Source organism: Patagioenas fasciata, chromosome 1 (genome assembly GCF_037038585.1).
Source record: "Patagioenas fasciata isolate bPatFas1 chromosome 1, bPatFas1.hap1, whole genome shotgun sequence".
Lineage (NCBI taxonomy): Eukaryota > Metazoa > Chordata > Aves > Columbiformes > Columbidae > Patagioenas > Patagioenas fasciata.
Window position 1 is genome coordinate 96,727,711 of NC_092520.1, and position 12,318 is coordinate 96,740,028.

Below are 12,318 nucleotides of genomic sequence, written 5' to 3' on the forward strand. Positions count from 1 at the left end.
TGTCCAAGTGGGAAAGGATAGGGAAATGGGGACAGCGGGACAATGGGGGTGGCATGTGGCAAGGACTTGGCCCTAGGCATAGCACATCTCCAGTCACTCCCAGGAGGTTTGACCTCAGTGCCCACAAAGGAGTCAACTTCCACCTCACAGTGCTCCTGTGGATCTTTCCTCTCTATGAAAGCTGTTGTTCTTTTGGTGTGATTTGCTCTGATTTCATCAAGTGATTTCAAGCCATACGACAGGTGTCATCTGAGAAGCTGTCACCCCAGACTAAAACCCCCATGTGAGAGATGGTCCCAGCTCTAATCAGGGCTTGGAGATGTGCAGTACCAGGGTTGTGTAGTTGTTGGTGTGTGTTTCTGGGTCAAGCTTTTGCTAGGGATACAGCCTCTGGATAGGGATCTGGCTCTGTTTCAACACGTGATAGCAGCGGCACTTGTTAAAGTCCAGGCTACCATTATCCCTCACATCTGAAAAGCTGCAGTCTGTGTCCCACGTTTCAACCTATCTGCTTTTGGCCTTGTGAGTTGCTCCAGCCTTGGGACTGATCTCTCCTCTCTACATGAGAAGAAACATAGGCAAGTTGCAGGGACTATATTTCTTCTCCGGTGGGGCACATGTCTATACAACTATATTGAATAAGAGGAGGTCTTGAGCTTGGTGGCCCCGGCGTGGAGGCTGGTTGGGTTGAAACAAAAGCCCTGATGAGGATAAGGATGGGTGGGAGTGATGGTGGTGCTCCAAATGACTCCTGCTGCTCTAATGACACACAGTGAGAGCAGTGATGATGGCACACTGCTCACGTGGGGAGAGAGCCAGGAGCAGATAAGGCGAGGCAAGTGAGACGGAGTTGGCACTAACTGACAAGAAAGAGAAAAAGGAAACTTCCTTCAGGAACAGGAGTCTTCAAAGCCATTTAAAAGACTGTCCCTTTTTAAAGCATGATTGGCATAAAATTTCAAGTGCTTTCATGAGAAACTTTCCCCTATTTTTTTAGGAGTAAGAGGTTTTTTCTGTAATACTCTTATCTATTAATCCTAGATTGTGCTGCACATACCAGTTTAGGTTGAGAATCTGGGCGTCCTTTTAAAACACCAAATAAAACACAAAATGACATCTCTGCCTTCACCCAATGGCATCAGAAGTACTGTCAGGGTGGGTCTGTTGTGAAAAGTAACTTGTAAGAACAGCATTGTCACCTTCCTTGGAACAGCTTTCCTACATTGCTGCCACCATGTGCAACACAGCAATGGAATACTCCTCTTTGCTTTTCACTCCTTTTGGTCTCCAGAAGTAATGTTACTAAAAGCCAGTTTAAAGCAGTCTAATCCTGTAATTGTGCATCAAGTTCCTATCTAAAATGAGTACGTGCAGGCTGCCCTAGAGGCAGGTGTTGAGAGGGGAGATGGACATGGCTGGGGGAAGTGCCCCTGTGGCTGGCAGCACCTTCCTTACGGGTGAGCGGAACATGGGGGAAGGATTCAGCCAGTACGCCCAATCTTGGTATTTTATCAAGAGGCCCACAGAGCACAAACAACACTATTTGCAAACTAAATATGCTCAACAGGTAGATTGCTAAGACACTTCAGTAATAAGCAAAAGAAACGGGAAATTATTTTCCAGTTTCTTGATTTTTTATTGCATCTTCAAAAAATAGATGTTGCTTTTCTCCATTGCAATTTTCTTTAATTGGATCTATTTCATTACAAAGTTATGTACTTTAATAGATGCTTTTAGTACTACCTAAAGAATCAGAATGTTTTGTTTATATCTCAAAAATTGAAAATATATATTCTTTTGATAAAGATATACAGTGACGTTAATATATGGCGACACCTTGTGGGAAAACACAGCCTCAGATTTACAACAGCTTAGTAAGATCTGGTGTGATTCAGAGATGGGGAGGAGGAGCGGCACTTTTTTGGTTTCAAACAAGAATGCTCTTTACATGTTGAAAGCACAGTAACATAGAAGTTTATAATGTCTGGGACTACTTCTAGGCAGAACTGCTTGGAGAGACACTTCCGCCCAGTTCTTCTGAAAAACAAGATAAAAAAAGTGCTGCGCATGTGTTGTTCCTGATTTTTCCAAATCTTTTTCATTGTGCCAGTGTTGATACTCCTGCAAGACAAATGTGCGATTCTGCTGACACAGAACAGCAGTTATTTCTGTTCAGTTTGCACAATTTTAAGTCATCAGGTGGGGAGTAAAGCAGTTGAGTAGACTTTTGGCTGTCTTCTGAGAGTTTTGTTATGGAAATGCTCTGAAACAAAAGGAATTTTTTTAAGAGTGTATGCAGCTGTTTATTGTGAGTTCAGAAGGAAGTATGGGTCTGGTCTTTATCTTTTAATGCTTTCTTTAGTGGGTGATTAAAAATTAAAATGTTCATGACCCTTTAAACCTGAGAACAGCATGAAAGCTTCAAACAAATAAAAGATTGTACTATGGGGAATACGGAGGAGTTAGTGAATAATTTAATTTTACAATCCATTTTTTTGTGGAGATCACAAATGGTCTGGACAGCACTTCAGACCTCTCGATTCCATCACCTAGTTAAAAGAAAAACTTGGAGAAAAACTGTGCAAAACCCCAGAAGGCAACGTCTCCTACCTGTATGGGTGCAAGGAATAAAAACAAAACAATATCGTTAAAAGAAGTTAACTCTATTCACCTGAAAGTGCCTCCTTAATGGAACTATTTGTGTAATCAAGTGTTTGGAAAAACAGGGCCTAAATCTGTAGCATTTTGGCATTCAGATACTGCTAGTTTGGAGAAGAAAGCAAATAGAGATGCTACTAACACACACATGCTTTGGAAAAATGGCGTAAATTTCCTTAGCATAAAGTGGATGAAAGAGGGTAATGCTTGCTTTATGCAACAGCTCAAACTGGTCTTGGTTCCCTTAGCATCTGTGTTTGTAAAATGAACCTCTCTCCAGATGTGTTTAAATAATTTGCATTTTCAGGTGGAAACAAGTGCACTCCAAGACCTTCTTGGTGTGAGAAGAACCACAGATGTCTCCTTTAGCTGCAATGAACTCTTATGACCAGTTTCCTTGTCAGTTGCGAAAAAAGTCCTATCTCTGGGAAAGAAGCTCTGCAAGTTAAACATGACAGGGTCTCCTGATGTTTTTCTAAGACATGTGGAGCACAGATACTCTCAGCACCATTTTTCATATACAGCTTTATATGTAGGAGAGAATTATCCGACTCTTTATTTTGAACTCATAATGTCTTGTATGTCTTTAATATACCAAGGTCAGATTGAATGAGGCTGTGAGCAACCTGATCTACTGAAAGATGGCCCTGCTCATGGCAAGGGAGGCAGACTAGAGGATCTTTAATGGTCCCTTCCAACCCAAACCATTCTGTGATTCTATGATTCTGTGATTTAAAGACAAAAAGCTGGGTACCTGCATCAGTACCAGATATATATGTTAAAATGGTCCAATATTTTTACACAGTACTTGTACCAACTTTGGAGTATACTTTGGACACCAGAGTGATAACCTTAGGATGAAGAGGTGAAGGGAAAGCTTCAAAGTCTCAAGTTCAACATTATATCCTTGTATTAGGCACATTGGTTTTTTCTACTTTATTTAGGAAAATGTCTGAAAAATGGCTGCTCTAATACTATCTAAAATGGTCTTTCTTCATTACCAAGAAGTGAAGAGGCAGAAGGATGAGTGAGGCTTAGCATACCTTCGTGCAACAAGTTTTGTCAAGGGTTCCTCACTCTCCAAGATGGGGATGAAGGAACCACTATTAACTAGTTTCCAAATTTTCCTTAAGGTATTTCTGAAAAATACAGTTAAATGAAATGTCTCCTCTGACAAAAACACCAGTGGTTTCCAAAAGGAGCAAGCCATCTTCTTGGGAGCACTTTTTAGCACATTAGAGTCTTCCACATGTTCTTAGCTGCTCTTGGTTGTATTCCAGACAGGATGGACTTTTTGCAAGTATACCCACTGGAGGTCACTCATGTACTAATAAATGGTACAGTGCTGGCTGCTGCAGAGGAGAAGGTAATTTCATAAATCATCCAAGAATTAACTCAGCTTGAACTGAAAATTACTTTAAAATGGAAATGAGTTGGGAAATATGCTGTGTAGATATTTCTCAAATTTACAGTAGAATGCACTAAAACTAGCAAACAAATGATTTTTAGATTTTATAAAAAGACAAAAACATCAACATTAGAAGCCAAGTTTGCTTTCATCTAGCGACAGTAATAATGGCAATGCAGCACTTCTCTTTGCCAAAGAAAGCAAAAAGAGGAAAAGATAACCATCTTTAAAAATACTCACTGAACTCAAAATCAGTGTGACAAGAAATTGCAAACAAAATTACATGTAAGATAGGAGGGCAAAGGTCGCATGGGAATTTTCTCACTGTGACATATCTGGTAGGAGACAAATTGCAGGGAGAAGTAATAAATTATGTCATATGAGTTGTTTCCTTATCTCTACTTTCTGTTAATTCATTTTTACCACTAAAATTCTGGGCACACCTTTGCTGAAATTGTGAGTTGTTGAGAAAAGGAACTTGCTAAAATGTTTTCACTTTTTCCCCTAAATAAAAATTTTAGTATAGATTCCCTGTTCTGATGTGAAGAATAAAAAAAATGCAGGTCTTGTTTCAGCAAGATCAGTACAACATCTTTTATCCCAGCTGGGCCAAAACCAGTTATTTTACTTCAAAAGCATACTGCTTACTGGCTGGCAACTCTCTACCTCTGGCTCTAGGCCCATCAGCATTCATACCAATTTTTTCACTGTATGAGTCAATGAAAGTCAAACAGATACATATGTTAATAATTAAGGTATTGTTTACATACTATCAGGAAAAAAAAATATTTCAGAGCAGCTTTATTCACCTGCATAAGAGAAGAAAAGCTCTGTCCATGGCATTTAGTGTTTGCTCTGCCTTCCTCTCTACTTTTAACTTACTATTTATATAATGTCATTTGATTCTGGTGGCTTCCAGGGGACTTCTACAGCTGCTGTCTCCTGTTGGCTGCTTCCTGATTGACAGGTTCTCAATTTAAAAGGAGCTGCTTATTCAGTAGCTAGCTGCCTACTGATAAGAGGGTGCTGGACTGTTTTTTGTCTGCTGTTTAGGGATGCTTATTCACCTGGGAGATGAGAATACAACAAGCAGAGCTTTCAGTAGTTTGTGTATGCTGGGGAAAAGCAGAAACTCTCATGCAAACAGTGTGGGGCTGTGCAACACCAGCGTAGATGAGCTGATCTCCAGCATCAGTGAAGAAAGTACCCTTGGCATGTCAGTGGTGACAGCCTAGACAGGGCTTGGGCAGGTGTCTCACTGGGGCTGTGGGTGATGGGGTTCTCCCCTGTAGCAAATGTGTGGTGGTCCAGGTGCTGTGTAACCAAGGGCCTGCAGAGGAAGATGTGCAGGCTGCCCACTATTAAGGAGTGTAAATGGGATATCAGGAGGGTCTCCACAGAGTTGAGAGCCTGAGGTGGAGGAATGTCTAGGGGCTGTGCTGGATGGAGCAATGTACAGGGACTCCCCTGAGGCAGGTTGCTGAAGTTCGTGACTTCTGACAGCAGGGGAAATGTTCCTCCTCCCTGCTCAGACCTGAATACAGAATTGGTAGCCATAGGAGGAAAACATAGCCATAGGAGGAAAACAGATGCTGCTAAGGGAGGTTTCAGAGCCAGCTGTGTCCATCTTGAACAACAGCAGCAAATGGTAGCAGCTGGAGATGCCCTTCTGTAGGGAATAAAGAAACTTAACTGCTGACCAGATGTGCTGTCATGGGATGTTTGTTGTTTGGTAGATGCCCAGACACTGGGTGTTGTAGAGAGATGGCCAAGGCTCATCCAGTCCCCTGACAATTACTGCGCATCAGTGTGACCATCACTGATGCTGCTGAGGGACACCTGGAGCAAAACAAGAGTACCTGTAAGATTCTGGGTGGCAAAGGAGATGGAAACCCAGAGAATGTCCCATTGATCCTCCATGGGAAGAGGTCAGGTAGGAAGGGGCACTATCCTGAGAGGTAACAACTAGTTGCATGGCTGTTGCCGTAGGTAGTGCTTTAGTTTTCATCACCATGGGTCCCTCTTGGAGGAACAAGGCGATCTAATAAAGTGGAGTAAGAGTGTCTTCGTCAACAAGTTTGTAAATCTGGTGATGAGAGACTTAAACTTGATCCCTTGAAGAACAGTGAATAACTATGTACACTAAGTAAAGGAATGGAGTTCAGAGATGGGAAGGATGGTGAAAGACTCAGGGGCTCAAGTGATCTTCTCTTCGCTCCTTCCATCTCAAGTGATCATGTGGGGTGGAATGGGAAAATTCAGTCTCTAAATGGTTGGCTCCAAGACTGGTGCTACAGGCAGGGCTTTGGATTTTTTGATAATGGCTGGTTTTATAAGACTCCAGTCCAGACAGTGTTACGCAGGAAAGGTTTATCTCGCAGGGGCAAAAGGATGTTGGGGCAGGAATTGCCTGGGCTCATTTGGAGAGCTTTAAACTAGGTTCGAAGGGGGATGGGGCTGTAGCTGGGCTTATCCCAGTGGGGCAGCATTCTAAAACGGATGAGGACCGGGTGGCCTCCTGTGTCCCTAGGGAGAAACTGGTGTGCTCTGCTTGCTCCCTGAAATGCCTGTACACCAATGTGTGCAGCATGGGGAATAAGCAGGAGGAGTTAGAATCCTATGTTCGGTCAGGAGATTATGATCTGGTGGTAATTACAGAAACATGGTGGGACAGTTCCATGTGAGAGAGCAACTGCAATGTACTAAATTCTGCCCAGGAGCAGATGAGGAATGAGTTGAGAGTGTATGGGTCAGGATCAAGGGACAGGCTGGCAGGGGTGATACTGTTGTAGGTGCCTATTACAGGCCACCAGATCAGGCTGAGGAAGTTGATGAGGCCTTCTATGCACAGCTGAGAGTGGCCTCACAGTCACAGACCCTGGTTGTTGTGGGTGATTTTAGTTTCCCAGATGTTTGCTGGAAGGAGCATTCAGCCAGCCAGCCACAGTCCAGGAGGTTCCTACAGTGCATTGATGATAACTTCCTCATGCAGATGGTGGAGGAGCCGACCAGGAGAGGTGCACTGCTGGATCTCATCCTCACTAATAAGGAGGGTCTGGTCGAAGCAGTAAAGGTTGAGGGTTGCCTGGGTTGCAGTGATCATGAGATGGTGGAGTTCAGCATCTTGTGTGGCAGGAACAGAATAGCAAGTAGAATTGCAACCCTGGACTTTGGCAGGGCTAACTTCGGCCTTTTCAAGCAATTGCTAGGGGAAACCCCATGGGCAAGACTGCTTGAAGGAAAAAGGGCCCAAGAGAGCTGGATCGCATTCAGAGATTGCTTCTTCCATGCTCAGGATCAGAGCATCCCCACACGTAGGAAGTTGAGGAAGGGAGCCAGGAGGCCTGTGTGGTTGAATAGGGATCTGTTGGGTATGCTCAAGCAGAAGAGGAGAGTTTACAGGTCATGAAAGCAGGGGCTGGCCACTTGGGAGGAATATAAGGCTGCTGTTAGAGGATATAGGAAGGCAGCTAGGATAGCCAAGCTGGTGAGAGGGGTCAAGGACAGCAAAAAGAACTTTTTCAAATACATAGCAGATAAAACTAATACCAGAGGCAACATAGGCCCACTGATGAATGGGGTGGGTGCCCTGGTGGCAGAAGATACAGAGAAGGCAGAATTACTGAATGCCTTCTTCATCTCTGTCTATTCTGCTGGAGGCTGTCCTGGGGAGCCCCGTACCCCTGAGATCCCGGATGAAGCCAGGTCAATGGAGGAGTTTGCTTTAGTCGATGAGGACCGGGTTAGGGAGCAATTAAATAGTCTGGACATTCATAAATCCATGGGTCCAGATGGGATGTATCCATGGGTACTGAGGGAGCTGGCTGAAGCCATTGCTAGACCACTCTCCATCATTTTTGCCAAGTCTTGGGAAACGGGAGAAGTGTCCGAGGACTGGAGGAAAGCAAATGTCACTCCAGTCTTCAAAAAGGGCAAGAAGGAGGACCCAGGTAATTACAGACCGGTCAGCCTCACCTCTGTCCCTGGGAAAGTAATGGAACAGCTTATCCTTGGTGTCATCTCAAGGCATATCAGGGATAAGAGGGTCATTAGGAGCAACCAGCATGGCTTTACCAAGGGTAAGTCATGCTTGACCAACCTCATAGCCTTTTATGAGAATGTAACAAGGTGGATGGATGATGGCAGGTCGGTGGATGTGGTCTACCTTGACTTCAGTAAAGCCTTTGACACAGTCTCTCGCAGCATTCTCACAGCTTTCTCACAGCTAAATTGAGGAGGTGTAGTCTAGACAATAGAGTAGTGAGGTGGGTTGCAAACTGGCTTAAAGAGAGAAGCCAGAGAGTGGTGGTCAATGTTGCGGAGTCCAGTTGGAGGCCAGTATCTAGTGGAGTGCCTCAGAGGTCAGTACTGGGGCCAATATTATTCAATATATTAATCAATGACTTGGATGAGGGACTAGAGTGTACTATCAGCAAGTTTGCTGATGACACGAAGCTGGGAGGAGTGGCTGACACGCCAGAAGGCTGTGCTGCCATCCAGCGGGACCTGGACAGGCTGGAGAGTTGGGCGGGGAATAACCTGATGGAATTTAACAAGGGAAAGTGTAGAGTCCTGCATCTGGGCAGGAACAATCCCAAGTTCCAGTATAGGTTGGGAAATTACATATTAGAGAGCAGTGTAGGGGAAAGGGACCTGGGGGTCCTGGTGGACAACAGGATGACCATGAGCCAGCACTGTGCCCTTGTGGCCAGGAAGGCCAATGGCATCCTTGGGTGTATTACAAGGGGGGTGGTCAGTAGATCGAGAGAGGTCCTCCTTCCCCTCTACACTGCCCTGGTGAGACCCCATCTGGAGTATTGTGTCCAGTTCTGGGCCCCTCAGTTCAAGAAGGACAGGGAACTGCTGGAGAGAGTCCAGCGTAGGGCAACAAAGATGATTAAGGGAGTGGAGCACCTCCCTTATGAAGAAAGGCTGAGGGAGCTGGGGCTCTTTAGTTTGGAGAAGAGGAGACTGAGGGGTGACCTTATTAATGTTTATAAATATATAAAGGGTGAGTGCCATGAGGATGGAGCCAGACTCTTCTCAGTGGCAAACAATGATAGGACAAGGAGTAATGGGATCAAGCTGGAACACAAGAGGTTCCACTTAAATTTGAGAAAAAACTTTTTCTCAGTGAGGATGACAGAGCACTGGAACAGGCTGCCCAGGGGGGTTGTGGAGTCTCCTTCCCTGGAGACATTCAAAGCCCGCCTGGACATGTTGCTGTGCAACCTCACCTAGGCGTTCCTGCTCCAGCAGGGAGATTGGACTAGATGATCTTTCGAGGTCCCTTCCAATCCCAAACATACTGTGATACTGCGATACTGTGATGGTAAGCGAATGGGGCAGAGTGATGGGAGCAAGGTACCTCTTGGGCAAGATAAAACTAGTCAAAAGGGGCCCTGCCTTACCTATATGTATACAAATGGATCCAGCCTAGGAAAGAAAAATGAGGACCTAGAAACTGCTCTGTGTGTAGATGCAGAACTGAGTGACATTCTTGGAAAACCTGAAACATGGCGGGACAGTCCACACAACTGGAGCTCTCCAATGAATGAAAGGTTCATTGGTAAAAATAAAAAGGGAAAATGAAAGGAAGAGTTCGTTTGCCTGCCCTGAAGAAGCAGCTTGAATGTTGCTTGGAGTTCTTCTGTACTATGGATAACATGCTGCTTAAGAGCTGGTGGATCAGCAATGATATAAAGTGTGGCATAGTGTCAGGAATTTGTTACAGACCCACTTCCTCACCCTGATCAGTAGACAGTCTCCTTTGAACAGTTTGAGAAAGGCTACAAGTTAAAAACAAACAAACAAAAACAAAAACAAACATGGGACTAAGCTGAAACACACACAAAAAAAGTGGTAATATGCAGAATACACTGAATAAGTAGTAATATACAGAATATTCTGAATTTTGTATCAGAAATAGTATGGCAAGCAGCACTAGGGAAGTAATCATCTGCTTGTACTCGGCATTGGTGAGGTCACATCTCAAATATTGTGTTCGGTTTTGGGCGCGTCACTACAGAAAAGACACCGAGGTGCTGGAGAGAGTTCAGAGAAGGGCAATGAAGCTGGTGAGGGGTCTGGAGCACAAGTCTGATCAGAAGCAGCTGAGGGAACTGGGGCTCTTTAGCCTGGTGAAAAGGAGGCTGAGGGGAGACCTTATCACTCTCCCGTTGGCCTCTTCTCCCAAGTAGGTAGTGATAGGATGAGAGGAAATGGCCTCAAGTTGTACCAGGGGAGGTTTAGACTGGGTATTAGGAAAAACTTCTTCATGGAAAGGGTTGTCAGGCTTTGGAACAGGCTGCTCATGGAAGTGGTGGAGTCACCATCCCTGGAGGTGTTTAAAAGACACGTAAATGTGACACTTAGGGATATGGTTTAGCAGTGAACTTGGCAGTGCTAGGTTAACAGTTGGATTCTATGATCTCAAAGGTCCTTTCTAACCTAAAAGATTCTATGAAAATGGAAGCAAAAGCAGACTACAAAGGGAGAATTTTAAAACACTGTACCAGTGTTAGGAAAGCAAAATTCAGTTTGAATTCAAACTGACAAGGGGAGATTTAGGGCAACATGAAGAGTTTCTGAAGCTACACGAATAAAAAGAATAAACAAGGAAAATGTGGGTCTGTAATTGGTGGTCTGGTGACAGAAGATATTGATGAAGCTGGGAAACCTAATGCTGCCTTTGCCTTTACAAGCTAGATCCCCAGGTCTCTGTGCCCAGAGGATTCAAAGAAGAGAAGAACTACCAATAGCAAGAGTTTGCTTTTACAAACTTTTGAGGAGACAACTTCATGAATCCAGGATAATTCCGTACTGATTTCAACAACTGACTACCTGCTACATGGAATAAAGAGAGTTACCTTGAGACTGCACACTCTGAGATCGTAAAAGTTTCATAGATATTTATTCCAGACAGAACAGTGACGGAAGTGCTTATTCAAAGTATCTTAACTCAACCTTCTATGAATAAAAATATTGCAGGTTTACTCTAATAAATGATGCACTCTGAAATTTCCTTTTCTTGGCTCTTTATCTTTAGATGTATCCAATTAGTCTGCTTCCTTTGATTCATCCTCCTAGGTCCTCTAAACTAGTAGTTGCTGTGGAGGTGAAGGAAAAACAGGACATAGAGACATATCTTATTATAAAATAGTGGAAAATAATCCTAGTAACCCAAAATATAATTCTAGGACTATTCTGTCTACTTCAGTCATCTTTCCCATTACCTTTCATTGCCAATACTTGAATTTAACTGTTAACACACTGTTTGTCAGCTGCCAGACAGACTCAGTACACACATACATAGACTGCCAGCTGGCCCATGCGTAACTCTGAAACAGCCAAAGAATGTCTCCTATTTAGACAACTATCACAAAAAACATGGAGCAAAAAGGATGGTATTCCTGTCTAGAAAAAATGATGGTAATGTGACAGAATACAAGGCTGAAAGAAGCAAAATTTTGTTACATCTGCTTTTCACATTATGTGTATTTTCTTCATTTTGTCTTACTATAACTTAATCTTGTTAAACATAAAGACAAGAGGAACAACATGTTGCCAAATTAAATATGGATGCTGAAAAATGTATGAAATCCAACTCTTTTATACTAGAAATAAAGAGCTGGAAGGAACTGTGAGAAGATCTATCACATTCCTACGTTTTCATGCATTGGAATATATGCTTTCTCTGACAGGTACTTGGGTCCACTTGCTCTTTTATTTTTCCTTAAAATAATAATAACAATAATAATTTTTAAAAGGAATACCAGGACCGCTTCATTGTGGCAGGCCAAAAATTTGTTAGAACAAAGTTCAGTTATAAATAGTTATTTGAGTCCAAGAGACTTTGAGGCAAACCAAGTTTGATGAAATTTTGCCAAATCCACAGCAGAGCCATGCAGGAAACCTGCTTGGATTTCTGCTGGATCTGATCCAATCCCAGGGATCCTGTGAGATGCCAGTTCCACACACCAGCTAGCTGGCTAGTCTGCCCTGAAGCAGGACTGCACCTTCAGAGGTAATGAGTAAAAAATGAGAGCAAATTAACTATGAAAATGCCAAGAGCTCGCCTAAATGTTTAGTGTATCCCTCCAGACATTCTCACAGCATTGAAGAGTCTTTCTGATCCCTATGGATAGTGCTTTGTTTTGATTTATTGTAAAATGGATTGATTATGAATGGATAAATTTATTTCATATTTTCATCCACCAGATATGTAATCTTGTAAATGTTAACACAATAAA

The 12,318-nt window shown here is 43.3% G+C and overlaps 1 protein-coding gene across 6 annotated transcripts in view; it reads right to left on the minus strand.

Annotated features, from left to right (window-relative positions):
- Positions 1-12,318, minus strand: part of RSPH1 (radial spoke head component 1) — a 43,007-nt gene that overhangs the window by 15,157 nt on the left and 15,532 nt on the right. Inside the window, exon 10 of one of the 6 annotated variants that reach the window (XM_071811536.1) lies at positions 854-2,121. The exons of 2 other annotated variants lie outside the window; for them this stretch is intronic. In XM_071811536.1, the coding sequence (XP_071667637.1) occupies positions 2,099-2,121 (23 nt within the window). In that variant the 3' untranslated portion in view covers positions 854-2,098. Of the gene's footprint in view, positions 1-853; positions 2,122-2,141; positions 2,264-10,957; positions 11,176-12,318 lie in introns of those variants that run through there. 3 more of the 6 variants (XM_071811522.1, XM_071811538.1, XM_071811527.1) reach the window with 3 other exon arrangements.